Genomic DNA, 18,349 nt, shown 5'->3' with positions numbered 1-18,349 from the left:
GATTGGGTTCCTATGGAAAATGCCACGGTGCTGTGGCACGTCACAATCTCTAGCAAAGTCAGACGTGAGCGCTAGCGCGAAATTGTAACCTTCCAGTGGTTAGGTAGGGGGTCCCAGAGCTTTTGGAAAGGTGGGATGCCCCTGCCTTTGGTCATCACAGGCGGCAGCCTTGTTTCTCTAACAGCAAGATACCGTAAGGACACTGGGTAAGTGATATTCCCTTAATGGGGGTCCCTGTTGCCTGTTGCCATATAAGACTCGAGCTAACACCGGTTCTACGCAGAGGCGGCTGATGCGTGCCAGATGGGCGCCCTGAGCCAGTGCCCACAAGGAGGCTATACCCGGGTAGAGTGGCCTCTCACTGCCTAGAACAGGCTATCTTGGGACCGGTACGCTATAGTGACAGCATCCACAATCCAGTGCGCCATTCTTTGTTTGGAGACAGCCCTCCCCTTCTGCTGACCTCCAAAACAGACAAGGTGCTGCTCAGGGCGCCTGAAGCTCTCAATTTGAAGCGCCATGCTCATACTGGACACAACACGGATGGGGTTGGGTCTTCCTCCTTGCGCCTGCAAGTTCACCACTTGGTTGCGAAAGGGAGTGGTGGGAACTTTGGGCACGTAGCCAGGCTGGGGTCTCAGGCTAAATTGAAAATCACCGGGCCCAGTATATGGGGTATGCAGTATATGTGTGAATAGGGGTACTGCACATGGGGGGCGCTATTGTGTCAAAATATTATTTAAAGGTTTTTTTATAAAACGTTATAAATAAAAAAAAAAAATTACGAAAAAGTCATCATCTAAAACGTTTTAGTTTCACTTTTGTCTACAATTTTAAATGAGTTCAATAAATATTTATTTATTTATTAAGTCAACCAATCACTCTTTGACAGTCAAATGACCAAATGGATTGAGGATAAGTAAATAAGTTTTTTAACGTCAGGCCAGTGTTCTTCATATAACGCAAGCAGATACGTCTCCTGCAAACAGCGTGCAGCACAGAGGACCGAAGAGATTGCGTGTGGACAGTGAAACAGCGCAATGATTTACAGGGTGACAGAGACATGAGCGCAAAAGAACATTTGTTATAATTTGTGAGTTCAATTTAAGTGAGTTTGTCTTTGTTTTACTTTAATGATGTGTGTTCATAAAATGTGAACGACAAACTAAAATATTTTAAGGAAAGGGAAAAATCCAATGATTTATTTATTTATTTGCGTTATAATGTCTGTTATCCGTCTTATTTCGTTTTTCAATAAAAGTTTAATTATAAAGTGTAAGTAAAAGTATGTTTAACATGGGTTATTTTATTGATGTATTTTTATTAAATATTAATGAACCACAAACTAAGCATTCTTTTTAAAGTAGACCTAAGTGGGAAAAAACAAATACTGTTTGTTTATTTGCATTAAACACGAGTATGTCATGTGATAAGTTTAAAATAAGTTTATTTCCTCACCAGCACATCTCTGATGGGCTACAACTCTATTGTTACATTTATTTGTGATATTTAAAGACGTTTTATTGTTTAAAACAGGACATGTTTTTTTGTTAAAGGTATTAAATGTCAAAATTCTCCGAGGTAGTTCGGATAAGCGGTAGAAAATGGATGGATGGATGTCAAAATTCTATAGTACATAAGTGAAACTCACTTTTCAAAGAATACAATAAATAGCCTTATTTGGTGTTTTATTCAGTTATCATAAGCAAAAGATCAAATAAAAAATAGTTTAGCATGTTATCCGATTAAAAAAAACAATGATCAAAAAAGGTAATATTCCATCTGTCTGCGGATTTTTTATTTGTTGTGTGTTTTCTATACTGGGGTAGCCGATGGGGGGGCGCCAATACTGATCTCGCATACCCCTCAGAAAATGTGAAGTTGCTTGTAGGTCCCCTACCCTCTTGATGGAAGCGAGCGCCATCAGGAGAGACGTCTTCGTTGTGAGTTGACAAAGAGAGGTATCTCCGAGGGGCTCGAAGGGGGGCCTCCTGTCCTAGAGACTTACAAGCAGCTGGGTCGTGATGAGTGGCAATGGTGGCTACATACTCTTTCAGTGTTGAAAGGGAGATATGACTCACAAGTCTCTGTTGTAATAAGAACAGCACATTCTCGATCGAGCAACGCAGGTCTTCTCTTCGAGAATAGCACCAGGACAAGAAGAGGCGCAACTTATAGGCGTTTAGTTGCCTAGTGGCTGTGGCCCTGTGCGATCACCTTGGTCGCCTGTAGAGCGAGGTCGGGCGTGGTGCGGAGTTCTTTATCAACCCTGGGTCAGACTTATCCTCGTGGAGCTCTTTCAACTCCTTGGCCTGGTGTACCTGCAGGATGGGCATGGAGATAGGAGGCAGCTTGGCCCGCAGAAGTGTAAGCCTTCGACACCAAGGATATATAAAACGTACACGCTTTGGATGGGAGTCTAGGTCGATCTCTCCAGGCGGCCGCGACTGCACGTTCCACCTGGGGTACATCAACAAGCTGCCCCACCATCTGGGGAAGTAAGGGCAACGAATGTAGTTTGACGAGCCAAAAAATGGGGCGTTTCAGGTCTTACTAAGCTCCTCATGCACCTCCGGGAAAAATGGAACCGGAGCCAGGCGCGGCTTAGAGTTGCACTCCGACCCAGGGTTACATGTGTCCAGCCATGAGAGTTGGGGAAGGGGCAGAGCACTGCAGCCCAATGCTCACGGCTGCTCAGGAAAGCACGGTTGACGTCTCAACGTCCGCCTCTTCCTGGGCTCTACCCCCCGAATGGGGCAGTTCCGAGAAATCATTGGGGTCGGATGCCAGCAAGTCACCCTCCGATGCTGCGATAGACATCTCATTGTCGTCATGCACCGTTCCCGAATGCTTTGCTGATGGATTTTTAGCTCTCAGTAGTCCCCATATCACCCTCGCTGCTCACCTGACGGACAGCAGGGTCTTGGCCACTGCTGTCACAGCCCGGGAAGCAAGCGAGGTGGTGGCTGGATCTCAGAAGAACACAGCCACCCGTGACTGCAATGTCTCGATCGCCATCTGCCAGAAGTGCGGGCAGGACGTCTCCACAAAGGCTGCCACAGTCTGCTGAAGACCCAAACACTTGAGGCAGATGATGAGGGTATCACACCCACGAGAACAGCGGGACATGCCATGCTGGAGGAAATAAGCTCTTTTAGAATCAGTGTTGGGTAAGTTACTCTGAAAAAGTAATTAATTACTAGTTACTCATTACATATTCAATAGTGTAATTAGATTACTGTCCAAATTACTCTGTCCAAAAAGTATTTAGTTACTCATTACTAATTACTTTCTTTATCCTACATCAACCTTTATTAGTTAAGTGATTCAAGGATAGACATGAAACGGCTTATTTAATTCATTCCAATAAATAATATTATTAACTGACCAAAGTATTACAAATGTGATAATTATACATGAAAGCACAGATTTTAAAGTAAGACTTTGAATTTTGATGTCCATTACACTATTGCACACCAATATATTGCACAATGTATTTAGTTTAATTACATCAAAAGTAACTGTAATTAAATTACAGAAAACATATGAGTAATCCCTTACTTTACTTTTTCAAGGGAAAAGTAATTTAATTACAGTAACTAATTACTTAGTAACTAGTTACACCCAACACTGTTTAGAATCAACACCTCTGGAACCGCCGAGATGGCCAGGGGAAGTCGTTGCAGGAAGGGACAGTGAGCTGCACCACGTCGTAAGAATCTGGTAGAAGTGTGGTAGGAAACGCTAGTTCTGAAGTCGATCATGAATCATGGCTTCGAAGAACAAAAGTTGAATGAATGCATCACGCTGTCTCACTTTTAAACCCGTTTATCCGGGAGCGGAGTCTGGCATGCAAATTTAATTTGTCAATTTCATTGGCCTTTTCTAAGTCTAGTCTAATTTGATTTCTTTCTCAAGACAAACCCCATTTGTCGGTTTGACACAACGTTGAGAGACCTACAGAAAGAGAACCCTCCCCTACTATATTACTCTGTTGCACTATTGCTTTACTGCACTACCTCAGAGGATTTATATTTTCTATAATATTGTGTGTATATATACCTTTGTTTGTTTATGTTTGTAACAACTGTCATCCAGAAGAGATGCTAAACTGTATTTCATTTTTCCCTTAACAATGACAAAAAGGTTATATTCTAGTGCTCTGGAAAACTTGGAATTAGTCAATTGTGGCATTTCGAGTCAAGTATAAACTGTATGTCTCAGGTGCGGATATGGGAGATTCCAGATGGTGGACTAAGAAGGAATTTGACGGAAGCTGTATTAGAACTGTATGGCCACAGCAGGCGTGTGGGACTTATAGAATGGCATCCAACCTCTAGTGGGATTCTCTTTAGTGCTGGCTATGACTACAAGGTAATGAATTATTTTGCAATGTCGTTTGGCATTCTAACATGTAATTAAAAAAGCGACAGATATTATTTCATAGTTTACAAATAACAGTAAACAGAATGTTACGGAGCCCTTTTAGGGACATGGTGGTGGGAAAAAATGGAGAGGGAAGAGAAAAATATTTTTAAAGCTTTTGCGTTATCTCGCAAAATCTTTGCGTTCCCCTGAGAAACATTGCGTTATCTCGCAAAACTTTTGCGTTCTCTCGCAAACATATTTGCGTTATCTCGCAAAACCATTGCGTTATCTCGCAAACCATTTTGAATTCGGACAAACACTTCATGTTTAATGTTCTGCTGGCTGAGTTTGAGACTAGCTCCTTAAACATTGGTTTATAGACGCAGATTCACAGACTAATAACTAGTGAGCTGAACATTCTTATAACATAAAAGACACCTCATTCTACGTAACGTAAACAAACTTGAACTTGAAAACGAACTTGAAAACGAACTTGAACTTAATTTTCCACAAATCGAGCCCCTCGGACGTTTGACGAATGTTTTGTCGAGATAACTCAAATGTGTTTTGTCGAGATTACGCAAAAGTTTTGCGAGATAACGCAATGTTTCTCGGAGGAACGCAAAAATTTAGCGAGATAACGCAAAAGCTTTAAAAAATATTTTTCTCTTCCCTCTCATTTTTTTCCACCACCATGTCCCTAAAAGGGCTCCGTAGAAAGTTCAATTCTCTTCTATCTTTTTTTCTTCAGAATTGTCTACAGTGATCGTGACTTTTGAGAAGTAAATAATGTCTCATATTTAACAGCAAAACCCTAAATTGTATCTGATGATTGTGTCTTCCTGCAGATCCTTATCTGGAATCTTGAGATCGGTGAGCCAGTGAAAATGATTGACTGTCACACAGATGTGATCCTCTGCATGACGTTTAACACTGACGGAAGCCTGCTGGCCACCAGTTGCAAAGACAAGAAACTCCGTGTCATTGAGCCGCGCTCTGGCAAGGTGCTACAGGTGTGGTTTAGTAACGTTCAAATATTTATTAATGTGCTAAATAGACACACTCAAAGCTCTGTATAAAACATTCAGATCAACTCAGCCTTAATATTGACTGCTACTATACTTATTCATTTTCCTATATGAAATACATTATTGATAGAGGCCTATCCAATTAACACAATAACCTGTTCACTCACAATGATTAAATCTAATGTTCTGCTCTCTGAGAAAGAGGGAACATTTTTGAATAATCAATTTTTTTTCTTGAACCCTGATGTTTACAGAACAGAACTGTGACAGCTTGTAAGAAAATAGTTTGCATAACTGAAATCTTTGTTGCCTTTTTCTTCTGTCCATCAGGAGGCGAATTTTAAGAACCATAAAGTGAACCGTGTTGTGTTCCTAGGCAACATGAAGCGACTCCTAACCACAGGTGTGTCTCGCTGGAACACACGTCAGATTGCTCTCTGGGACCAGGTGAGAACAACCTGTGTGTGCACGTCTGTATGTTTTCTATGCAATTCATTCCCTAAACTCGACCAGGAATACATATTTTCCCCGATGTCTGCATTGCCCTAAAGATATCACCCCTTAGAAAGTCATTATGTTTTCTTCATCCCTGTTTTATCCCTGTGAATACTGTCTGATTATCACATTCATTGTTCAAGCTAAACAGTTACACCCACCACAATGAGGAGAGAATATTCACAAAGAAGCGTATCGCTTTGTCCTTACCAACAGATGATTGCTGGGGCTCGGAGAATATCTTGTAACATATCCAAAACAGTTTTGTTAAAGGGGTAAAACTACATATGTACAAATGTGTAGTCCTGCTGTGTACAGTCAGTGCATCATATATGAACACTTATCTTCTGGAAAAAGGCTCTTTGTGTTTTAAAGTTATGTGTACCTCTCATTGACAGGAGGATTTGTCGATGCCTATCATTGAGGAAGAGATTGATGGACTTTCAGGACTGCTTTTTCCCTTCTATGATCCAGACACACATATGCTCTATCTAGCAGGCAAGGTACACATTAACCTGTACAGATATGGATTCTCAAACATAATCAAATGTATGAATACAATAATGACTTAAGGGGAAAAAACTAATTTACTGACTAAGACAGTGTGATTGTAGGGTGATGGGAACATCCGGTACTACGAGATAACTCAGGAGAAACCTTATCTGCAATATCTCATGGAGTTTAGGTCCCCTGCACCTCAGAAAGGTCTTGGTAAGACTGAATTTTCCCCATTAATAACAATTATATATGCCTTTTTTAAATACATTTACTTACAGTGAATTCATGTTTTTAATTAGTATGTGTGTTTCCTGGGTATCAAACCCAGTACCTTTGCAATGCTAATGCGATGTTCTATCTATTAAGCTCTGGACCAGGCAAATAATAGCAGTCTTCAACGTCATCTGTTGTTTTGTCATACATGTCTTTTGATAGGAGTGATGCCGAAACACGGACTGGAAGTAGGAGCATGTGAGGTCTTCAGATTCTATAAGTTGGTGACTCTGAAGGGCCTCATTGAGCCGATCTCTATGATCGTTCCAAGAAGGGTGAGCAAAACTCTCAACCTATTTTAGTTCACTGTGTTCCCTTATAACTTATTAACACTTGTTGCATCTGTTATTTAGTTTTATCCATCATCTCTGAATTGCAGTTGTAAATGTCATCTCACTAAGATGAGAGTCGTGAGCCATGTAATATCCTCCGTGTGATACAGCATTGTGCTACATACACATTTGCCGGCCCATTATCTTAAGGACTTTAAGGCACAGAGTGATTGCATCTTCTCAACCCCACGAATGTAATGCATGATCTCCATCCACTAATTATTGACAAAAATGACAGAATGACACATTGGACCAATCAAGAATTAAACCCATAACTCAGTATTTATTCAAAGTTCAACATTTCAGCCCAGCGTTGGGTAAAAAATGGACAAACCCAACCATAGGGTTATAATAAACCTATGCTGGGTTGTTTCAACCCATTGTTGGGTAAAATATAACCATAATTTGACAAACCCAATGTAGTTGAGTAGGCGGGGCGGACCGTGGTACGAGATCGGTGATTAATTGTTAATGAGCGCCAGCTGTGCGTGCACCGGTAATCACGTAATCAAACGTCTCCTTCCTTCGTTTTATTGAACCTCGATTCACCCAGCCGTTGGGTTTGTCCCCATTTGACCCAACGACGGTAGGTCTATGTATCAGACGCCTTGCGACTATGCAAGCCCACCTGCTAAGTGGTGATCGTTCTATGACCCTCCAGATGTTTGTTTACATGTGTTTGTTTAACTTTGCATTCTCATGTACCTAAAACCTAAGCTACTGAATAATTTAAATGTAACCATGCAAATAGTGTAAAAACAGTAATGAGGACCTCTTTCTATTCAGTCAGAAACATATCAGGAGGACATATACCCCATGACTGCTGGGACAGAACCTGCTTTGTCAGCTGATGAGTGGCTTAGTGGAATCAACCGAGGTAACGGCTCACATTTATTTTCAACAACCACTTTGAAGGAGAAATGAAACCTAAAGGCTGAAATGAAATTGAAATTTGTCTGCGCTTCTAGGTCCTGTGCTCATGTCCTTGAAGGAGGGATACACACAACCCAATAATCTGGTTTTTAAGGCCCCTATTAAGGAAAAAAAGAGTGTGGTGGTCAATGGAATTGACCTGCTGGAAAACGTCCCTCCCCGTACTGAAAATGAGGTGACTATTTTATTACTAAAGCACAATGAAGATTTATTGGGGTTGATCTCATGAAAGGGCAATGCAATTGTGCATGTGGGTACCTATTACTGCTGAGAAGTGTATTGACCTTTTACTTATGGAAAATGTTTGTTTAGAGCTTAAAAAACAGCCTTAATATATCATAAGGAAGGAAGCTAAAGGTGATTGTAGAAAGGGATGAAACTCAATACGGTCTTGCTTTTACAAGTCATGTATACTGTCAATTGAGAAGCTATTAACAACATTAAAATCCATGTGTGTAATAACCCTGTGCTTTGTGCTCCACAGCTCCTGCGAATGTTCTTCAGACAGAAGGACGAGTTACGGAGACTAAAGGATGAACTCACTCATAAGGACATTAAGATCCGACAGCTTGAGCTGGAGCTCAATAACATAAGATACAGCCCAAACATCAACAACAATAACAACAGCAATGGTTGCAGCATTTGATATGGAATCTGTACTGTCTCTCTTGATCTCCATTCCTACGGTAACTGGAGGTCCCCAGCACTGCTGAAAGTCCACATGGGCTTTCTTTTTCCAAACACACAAATATCTAGAAATCTCAGAAGATCAAGGCAGTTTCTTTAGCAGTGTTTAACCCCCAGTGTTCGCCCCACAGCTAGTGTGTGCTAAACGGACATTAACGGCGTGATGGTTCACTAACCCTGTGAAAATTCTTCCATCCAATGACATACCTCCATGAACCTGCAGTGGATTGATTCTCCAGATGTTGTGAAATGAAGAGTTTCAAGTAAAGATGCAAAACTCACATGTACGTACAGGGGAGGTGTGGTTTAAAGGGGGGTGTAGAGGGTTATGAACCGAGAGGGCTCTTTTTGCTTTTTAACCATACTTTCTCTCTCTCTTTCTTGCATATGGAAGTTTACCGCAAGAGTTATAGTCTTGCATTGGGTTGCTTTTAAAATAACTTGGTACAGGCTATTGACATTATCATCTCATCATTTTAGACTTTGCTTTATTTAATTGTTAGTATTATTTATTTCGTTTTTACCTTACCTGATACATCATTGTTATCAATAGTTTTATAAACTCAACATAGAGCCATAGCCATTAAGACAGTATTTTAATAAGGTCAAATATACAGGCTTTATTCTTTTCATTGGACCATTGAATAGGCTTGTTAAGTAGTGATTTCATGTAAAATATCTAAACTCACAGTTAAGTAATACTACACAATAGATCGTATTTATCCAAGTGGTCACAATCTCTGATAATTGGGTTTTTACTAACGTGAGCTGGGCACTGTGGCGAACTATGTGTTGTTCCACGTAGTTTACTTGAATGCAGAACACAAAAAAATATGTTGAAGTCAGTCTAAAGAGTGTTTTAAATTGGTTTGAGACAAAATTAAGAGAACCAAGTGAGAGACATGAACAGCAAGTAATGTCTAAATAAAAACATTAGAGGAAGGATCTGGAAAAGTTTAAAAAAGAAAGGGACTTAAAGTGAGAGGGACAAAATTGAGAGAGCGACAGAAAAGAGAGAGATAGAGTTGTGCTGGTAAATTCTTGATTTGGGGCCAGCAATAAGATGCATTTATGCTGGTACTGTTTTAAAGACTGACTCAAAAGGCAAAATGAAGAATTGCTTTTTCTTAACGTTTCATAAAAAACAAGCCTATTTATTGATTCCATTATTTGTGTTTCTTACCTTTTTTCAGCGCGTATACCTTTAAAAAATGTTATTTGTTGAAGAGATTGATGCTTAGAATTATCCTTCTACATGTAATATTCAAAAATTTAATCATTATACCGATTGCTTCTGAAATTAGAAACCTAATGATTGTGCATTGTATTCAGCTTTCAAATTTGAATGTTTGCCCTTTCAAATGTTTGATTGCAAAGTGGACAAATTATGCCAAAAAATACATGTGTAATTAATCACTCCTCCTCTCAAGCTTACCTTATAAATTATAGTCTTGAAATAGATAAAGCCAAGATCTTGAACAGCTAAACTTACCATTTACTGCACCAGCTGTGATCAGGTTTTCGAGCGTTATCAACATTTTCTTCCCTAATCTTTACTAAAATGTTCTGATTGCTCAATTCATTAATGATCCATTGATTATAAATTAGGCCTCAGACCCCCATTGACCAGCGTGTAATACAAGTGGCTGTCAAAGTTAACTTTGTATACAGCCAATGAGTGTTTTCTTGCATTTACTGTTTAGTGAAACACTATGAGCCTCAAGCTTTGTAAATAGTTTGCCTCATAAAACAATAACGCAAACTCCTGTGAGCTCCAGCTTCATTTTTGCCTAGTCTTGCCTTGTGAAAGAAAGGGTGCACTTTGAGGAGTCCGACACTAGGGGGCAGTAAAAGCACAGTCTTGCAGATAGCGACGCAAAGGCCTACGCACTGTGATACAGCATACTACACAGCATACTAATATTGCTACATTGAAACATTCGAGCAATTCAGACATTGTTACAGTGGTGCAGTGGGGACACTTAGTACCTTGGCCTTTTACTCACTGCTTAAATTAGTATTTGTGTGGGCCTAAAACATTGTTGTCACACTGAGCTGTACAATCCAAGTTCTCTCATGCTCTATAGTGGATAGTCTATAAAACTGTGCAAATTTGGATGTTACTGGTGTGAAGTGCCTTAATATCTATGAAAATGTCTGGCCCCTTTGTTTGGTTAAACACTGTCTACACAAACATGAGTTTGGTTAAGATTTATAAGGGACGACATTAGGCTAACCTGTCTTCGAATAAATTGAAGTACATTTATAGGTTATCTCTATTTCTGCGATTAACAGTCTGACTACAGCATACCAAGCAGAATAAAAAGGCCTTTCTGAAGAGGAAAACTACAGCTGCTGTAGTTGAAACCTATTGTTGTCTTGACTCATTGAAGCGGTCTGTTTCAACCAAGCAATTAAAGCAAGGCACCTCATATAAACTGAGATACGACTTCAATGCTTGTATGTTTAAATTAACACATGCTTTCAAAGTAAATCTTAAATTTTGACAAAAATGCTGACTTCTGTACATGAGCAATCTGAAAGTCTTCTTTTTAATAAAAATTTCAACCAGAACGACCTGACAACTGGATACAGCGCAGTTAGATTACGTATACTTGTTTTCTAAACCATCAGCCAGTCAATTATAGGTATTTACATAATATCCAGTTATGTATCATCAAAACAATACACAAGCTATTTTCCCTGAGCGTCACAATGCAATTTAACCTCAAAATCTTAAATTAGCCCAAAATATCAGTGGCAACATTAAACATTTGCCATCTTTTAACAAGACTCGAAGAACACAGCCATTACAATATGTGGAGGTTCTATGGCCAAAAATATGTTGGCTGCTAGAACAGAGATATTTCAAATTACCATACAGGTGCTTGTTTTCATTCATTTTATTACAGTTAATGGTTACAACTGAGATTATTTGTGAAAATGTCTGCCATTATCAAAGGGAATCAGAAAAAAAATATATTTGGTCATTATTTACAAAGAACACGAAACTTCTGAACTATCCACACAAGGGAGAAAGGGATTTGGGACTCATTTGACAAGGGCAGACATTCGGCTCTGAACATTAAAATAAAAAAGGAATAAAATAAAATCACATTGAGAGGTTGAACTGTGCATGTCCAGATAGACATCATGATATATTCTTCATGCCCAAACAGCATGTCACATGGTGGTGATGATGACGAGAATGATGAAAACGCCAAAAGAAACGCATTACACAAATAAAAGATGCAATAAAAAAGTGGGTTAGAAAATGTTCTTCATTGAAATCCAGTAGTCAACTTTAAAATAGAGTCAGCCATGCACTTCTAAAAGGTTTTTGGTTTTTTTTAATTCATAAGTCATCACCAGCATTTAGGCATCAACAGCAAAGAGGGCAAAATTACAAAGAGCATACTGGTCTTTTTCAAACAATAATAATTTTCCACACGGTCTTGTCAGCCATGAAGAGCTTTCGGAGATAATGAAGGGAATCAAACTGAAAGTACAAACCAAACCAAAAGAAAAAAATAAAAATAAAATTGAAGCTAAAAACAAATATTTAAACTGTATCCTCATTTATACTAAGCCCACCCCTACCATTGAATACCTCCCCAAACCATCGCAGAGTGACAATCGGACAGATATACAGGGGCTAAACGGTCAGATCACAAGGGGGATTTGGGGGTTCAGTCATCATCTTCCTCGCCTTCCTCTTCCGGCTCTCTTTTCCTCTTCTGACCCCGCTCCTCCTCTGTAAGCACAACAATGGAGGACCATTTTTTAAATGCTTCTTTTGTTTTACTTCCAACCTACAGCTTAAACAACTGAACAGCCATCGGGAAACGGCATTTAAGGTTCAAACTAGCGATAGTAGCTTTTACAATTTGCAGAATACTATCAAAAACGATTCACTTACCACATTCTTCCTCATCTTCTACCTCTCCATCATTTAACTCCTCTTCCTCCTCTTCCTAAAATTGAGAAAAAAATTTATTAAACCATGTATGGGTTTATATATGCAAGCCCATCGATATTTCGCAGCATTCACCTCTCCACTGATTTCCTCCTCTTCTTCCTCTTCTCCCTCTTCTTCATCATCATCATCTCCCTCCTCTTCATCCTCATCTCCTGGAGCTGCATCCTCATCATATTCCTCTTCCTCCCCCTCTGTAGACAAAAAAAAGCGTCAATGACAAATAAATTACTAAATATTAATAAGAGTGAATTTTAGTTAGACCCTTCAGAGTCTTACCTTCTTCATCATCGTCATCATCATCTAGCCCTTCAACGTATGCTTCAGCATCAGAGTCTGGTGCCTCTTTATCATCTTTGTCATAGCCGTCGAGAAACGTCAACTGAGGGAGTAGCTTAAAAACGTTGTCTCTGTAGTCATTCAGGTTTGTCACCTCACAGTTGAACAAGTCTAAACTTTTGAGGCTTTCCAATTTTTTCTGTTTGGGTGAAAAGTCAAAATTTCTTAAGCACTTACGAAAACCAAAAAATTTGTCACCAAGACAAAAAATAATATATTCCAACCTCTCTTAATTGAAACTGTGTAACAAGTAATCTACAACAAGTTCATAAGCTCTTACCAGGGGTTCGATGGTGCTGAGGTCTTTAATTTTGTTGCCACTGAGGTTGAGATGGGTGAGGTTTGGACATTTCTCTGCCAGTACCTCCAGACCCCCTGAGATTCTGTTATCGCTAAGCTCAAGCTGTAGAGAATGTGCAATATTACTAAAAAAATCCGAAATTATTCTTAGTAGTGTACTAAAACTAATAGAAACAGCATTTAAGCTGAACGTTATTTACCTTTTTGAGTTTGTTTAGCTTCGGCAAATTGGCAACTGATGTCAAGCCTACGTTGATTGTGCTTAGAAATTCCAGTTCCTCAAATTCGTCAGTGAGGCCCTCGATTTTGCCCTCATTTGACCGACAGTTGTCGAGCACAAGTTCTTTCACCTGTTAACAGGGCAAAGCAACATTACGTTACTTCTCGCAACATTTGTAACAGTCTGTTGCTAACCTGCTAACAACTTAATGCAGACAGGATGAAACCAGCTAAAACCAGACACATGTTAATAACTTGCTAGATGACAAGAAGCTTGTATAATTTTGCTTATATTACACTGAGAATGGTTTGAACAAATGGTAATACATCTAAGAAATGTCTAATGTTCATATAGTTTACTTTATGTTAGCCCATAATTATCAACATTGAGCTAAACTGGAAGAAATTAATGTTCATTCTGAACAGCAGATAAATACAATTAAGATGTTACAAATGAAGACATAAAAGTGCTGAAATATGCGCACCGAGGCCAATCACAACAGGAGTATGCGGTCAACAGTAAGACATATGGGAGTATGTTCGACGCGTGTAAATGACAATAATCACACATTTGACTCCCACTCAGTTCACCCCGTCTAACAAAATGGCTGACTCCGCAACAAGCGGCGTACATTGCTCACGGTAGAGTATATTTACTAGTGTTTGCATGCTTAAAAGGCAACGAGAAGACGCGTTAAACATAAGCTGCGTGTTACACAAAATCCATTACATTGTCTCGGAACAGCAAAGACACGAGGAGGGACACAAGAATTCGAGTAGGAGGGGCAAAAAGCGCATGACAATGCAACGGAGTCGATCTTTAAGCCAAAGGTATTGACTTCCATGAAATAAAATCGAAAATTAAGGCTTCGTGTTCACTCCACTCTCGATTGTCAACTGTTCAGAGTCGTGCAAAGGGTTTAAGCGGCAACGAGGACTCTGCTCTGTTAAATACCGTGCGTCTTTGTTGCTGGTTAAAATGGCGGCTTGTCCTAGATCTGGGAACTAGAGCAGCGCAGCTTCAAGTTGCGTAGGGCTCACATGAGCGACCGGTCTGTGTCAATAACAAGCAAAGCCACACGGCTGAAAATCTCCTTCTGCCGCCACTGGATATGCACAGAGACCACACAACCGACCTGAACGCGGTTAAGACATTTTAATTACGAGTTATATGATAAGTGTTTAGATATGCGTAAAGGAGCAATAACAGGGACATCTTATGTTGCACTGAATTGATCACATAACGCGGCAGCTACACGTATGGGGACATTGATATAAAAAACCCAAACACGGGGTTATTTATAAAGAGAGGGGAGCGCTAATTTGGTCTTTGCGTTCAGTCAATCAATGTCGTCGACATATAATGCAGTTTTAGATAGGATTGACTACATTTACGCAACTAGATATGTTGTGGCACGGATTCCTTTCTACAACACGATTGAACAACAAATGCGTGGTTCCGCGCATTTTCCTCTCAACCAAGATGTGACATTTAGTAACGTAACAAAACCCCCACGGTAAGATCCCGCCTAAGCATTTATATAACTTTCTGTGAATAGAAAAAAACTACAAATGTGTTCCGTTGAGGTTTAATCTATAGTAAACCATCTCGTTAAAGAGATACAACGACATTTAATGACTGATCAGGATATCATAAGCTACCTGTCAAATCATCTGCACACCAATTCACGAAATACACAACAAGTTACCGAACAGGCCAACGACCACTTTGACTGGGATGTATGAATGTTGATTTGAAAATGGATGTGCGAAAAGTGTGAGAGACATGAATTGACGGCAGGCTACTTTTGCAGCACTAAGGATGCGAGGGAAAAGGGCGCGTTCGGGGGCTACAAAGTTACAAATATGGCTTCTCACGCCGCTTCCCTTGTTTATACACCGACTGCATGGAGCTCTCAGTTTCCGACCACATCATCAATTAAAAGCTCTCTCAAAACTGAAGTAAAAAGCAGTAAAACTCAAACTTACACCTCGTATATGGCTATACTGAGATAACAATATTTAGGGGTTTAGGCTTGTAACAAAGTCGCCGCGAACTTTTCATTCAAGACATCATCAACTTGACGCGTGCACATCTCGCGTTGCCCATCCACGCATAACTCCTCTAAACCAACAGTTTTAAGAAATTATACCCCTCGGGAATAATAAAGATGCTTACGTCTGACGGCGTTCGGTTCCGCAACTCCAGGTGAATTCTCTTCTTCATATCCATCGTACTGAACGCTAAATGAGTGATTTAAACCAAAGAGCGCAGTTAGACTTGAAGTCTTTGCAGCACATTCAGCTATAGCCTCTTAACAAACTAGCTATTGCGAGTCTCACAAACATGATGCCTCAATGGGTGGGAGTTGGGTGTGGGATTGTCGTCACCGGCGACCAATTAGAATCGCAAAATGGAATGTGAAAATACTTTCAACTGGTACGGCGACCAATCAAAGCTCGACCAGAAACTGGGTGGGGTTACATGAACTGTTAGGTTGATTCGGCGAATTTGTTTTAGGGTGACATCTATGCGAAAAAAAAAAAATCAACCGAACTGTCGAAAGCGCAAAAGACTAAACGAGGGTAGGATGGTTACTTCTGTTTTTACAAATTTATGTACACTTACATGAGTTGCGGGAGTACACATAGAGCCTCTTGAACATCTTTTAAAATACACCGTTGCGTTGGTTGGATTAAAATTCAACAGTCACGTGAAAGAAGTTGACGATGAATGTAAACATAATAAACTACTGCTCTCGGGCTTACAGCTGATAGTTTCTTGGCAAGTAGTAGTCACTTTGGACTGATAGATGTTAAACCATCAGGAAAACACGACCCCTCCCCCTTTTGAGGGTCGGTTCAGGAGGGAATGCACAGTGGCAACCACAGAGGCATTTGCGCTAAAACCTTATTACTTTTCTTCTAGTTTACGCAGTGAACGCATGCTCTGCGTATCGTTAATCTATCCAGACACGTAACTTAACAATAACATTCACCCGTGGAAAGTGAGTTGACCGATCATCATTGTAAACTGATTCGTTGAGCCCGAAATATGTAAATGCAACTAGTATTATAGTAGATCGAGCAGCAAGGGTGTATTTTTTGGACAAGAAGGGCTGTTTTTAATGAAATAAGAGTAACGCTTAAAGCATTAAACATGCATTTGTAATACAAATAAATTGATATATTAAAAATCGACGCAGTTTATTTTTACGATTGATCGCGCTGTACAGGTCTCGTGCTACAGCAGCGCACACAAGTTTCCAGTAGTCGCTGGTTTTATTAAAAACAAGCTCATCACAAGCACTTGACTGCCACATCGCACACTCCAACCACGGGCCCACGCTTTTTTTCCTACAGTTCAAACCAGCCAATCATATTTCGGGGAGCATTCACTTCCGCTTCTCGCTTTGACTATTGTTGGTAATCAGGGAAAAAACAAGGTCACCTGACTGTGCCCGGCGCCATCTTGACTCGCAAAATACAACACATTCAAATATTTATTAAACCATTTATTGACTCTTAAAACGAACAAAAAGCAGTAGACTTTACCTATATTTGATGTCATGTCTGTGTGTCGCTCCGCTACCCCTTAGAAAAAACTGTAGAGCAACTGCTTGGCGCATGATTGTTTTCACAAGTGCACCGCCTGGGTTGTTTGTTGCGAGAGCGCAATTCACTGGCGACTCTGTCGTTTTATAACGTTATTTCGAAATCTGTTCATACCAGGACATTTTGCCCTTGAAGAAATCAGGAAAAAATCTTCTTCCCTCGATCTGGCCATTGACTCCAACCCGCGCAAGCAGGCTATTCTCAAGCCCTTTTGATTGTACTTGCGCATTAGTTGAGACCATTTTTCCTCTGGGTGTGTCTCACTCGTTGTCTGAACGCCCTTGCTAGCAGTACCGCATCAACTGTGTGTGGATTGCATTGCAGAGTGCGTGCGAGATGTGCGCAGAGCCAAATTGTATTCGCACGGTTTGTGGCACACGAACGCGCACTGTCTCTCCTTTTCACGCCACGGACGGCTATCTTTTATGTGCGCGAATGGCAAATAACGTCATTAGGACAAACCGTATTAGTCAATTTACATGAACATGTTTGAGCATGTAATACTAAGTAGTTCCAGGAATCTACTTTTTACGCGGATGGCTTTACCGTGTTTTGAATGTGAAATGACCACACGTACTGCCCACCACATTTGACATTTTACTGAAAAGGTTTTTTGTTTATTTGTGATAAAGATCACAAAGTGTCACGTCACCAACCATCAACCTTGACAAGAACTCAGTGACTTGCAAAATTAGCCTGAATGAACTTTTAAGTTACATCTTACCTTTCTACATCAGATCATTTATTTTGCAGTATCCGAAGAACATTTACTGTGTTCCTCAAATAAGTATTTTGTTGGGTTATATTACTCTCAAAAACATCACAACTATTCTACATGCAAGATTGAAAAAGTGAGACATGTAGACTACAAAAGACATTATAACACTAGTGTGCAATTATAGTGAAAATCAATAGGGCACTTTTTGACGCAAGTGCCTGTTTCTTTCTTGCCAGGTTATGCTCCATAAGACAAAAGAACAAGTTTTAGCACAATATATTTACTCAATTTTTAATCCAGGAATATTCGTTTCATAGACAGTCATCTGTAAAAGCCAATGTTAACCAAATTGATTTGCTGTACACTTAGTGGTGTACATACACAAATGGTGAAATTTCATATAGCCTACGGCTTCTTGTGGGTATCAAATTTGCATCCCATACACGAGACCCCTGTTTCTCCATGCTATGGAATTCCAGCTAATCCCAGTTATGGAATAATGAAACAAGAATAAAAGCAACCTTGATCACACATTCATGTTAAATAGGGCAATAAAGAAACACATGAC

At 39.9% G+C, this 18,349-nt stretch overlaps 2 protein-coding genes across 4 annotated transcripts in view; one reads left to right on the top strand and one right to left on the bottom strand.

Moving 5' to 3' along the window:
* The window catches only part of coro2ba (coronin, actin binding protein, 2Ba), a 42,416-nt gene extending 30,259 nt beyond the window's left edge, over window positions 1–12,157 (top strand). Inside the window, exons 4-13 of one of the 2 annotated variants that reach the window (XM_056760077.1) lie at window positions 4,225–4,374; window positions 5,217–5,381; window positions 5,727–5,843; window positions 6,290–6,394; window positions 6,506–6,602; window positions 6,825–6,937; window positions 7,781–7,871; window positions 7,963–8,102; window positions 8,412–8,613; window positions 8,746–12,157. In XM_056760077.1, coding sequence (XP_056616055.1) covers window positions 4,225–4,374; window positions 5,217–5,381; window positions 5,727–5,843; window positions 6,290–6,394; window positions 6,506–6,602; window positions 6,825–6,937; window positions 7,781–7,871; window positions 7,963–8,102; window positions 8,412–8,573 — 1,140 coding nt within the window. In that variant the 3' untranslated portion in view covers window positions 8,574–8,613; window positions 8,746–12,157. Of the gene's footprint in view, window positions 1–4,224; window positions 4,375–5,216; window positions 5,382–5,726; window positions 5,844–6,289; window positions 6,395–6,505; window positions 6,603–6,824; window positions 6,938–7,780; window positions 7,872–7,962; window positions 8,103–8,411 lie in introns of both variants that reach the window. The other variant, XM_056760160.1, reaches the window with a different exon arrangement.
* anp32a (acidic (leucine-rich) nuclear phosphoprotein 32 family, member A) lies at window positions 11,948–17,462 on the bottom strand. 2 transcript variants are annotated; one of them, XM_056760353.1, is made up of 8 exons: window positions 17,004–17,462; window positions 15,628–15,692; window positions 13,430–13,579; window positions 13,210–13,332; window positions 12,870–13,068; window positions 12,666–12,784; window positions 12,534–12,588; window positions 11,948–12,368 (listed from the first exon to the last, which is right to left on the bottom strand). In XM_056760353.1, the coding sequence occupies exons 1-8, from the start codon at window positions 17,017–17,019 to the stop codon at window positions 12,304–12,306; spliced, it is 792 nt and encodes a 263-aa protein (XP_056616331.1). In that variant the 5' UTR covers window positions 17,020–17,462; the 3' UTR covers window positions 11,948–12,303. The 2 variants fall into 2 exon arrangements, with proteins under 2 accessions (XP_056616331.1, XP_056616253.1); XM_056760275.1 differs by lacking the exon at window positions 17,004–17,462 and adding an exon at window positions 16,078–16,591.
* Window positions 17,463–18,349: the final 887 nt, after the last annotated feature.

The sequence above is a fragment of the Triplophysa dalaica genome, chromosome 1 (assembly GCF_015846415.1).
Source record: "Triplophysa dalaica isolate WHDGS20190420 chromosome 1, ASM1584641v1, whole genome shotgun sequence".
Lineage (NCBI taxonomy): Eukaryota > Metazoa > Chordata > Actinopteri > Cypriniformes > Nemacheilidae > Triplophysa > Triplophysa dalaica.
Note: the sequence above shows the minus strand (reverse complement) of the source record. Positions and strands in the feature narration are given on the sequence as shown.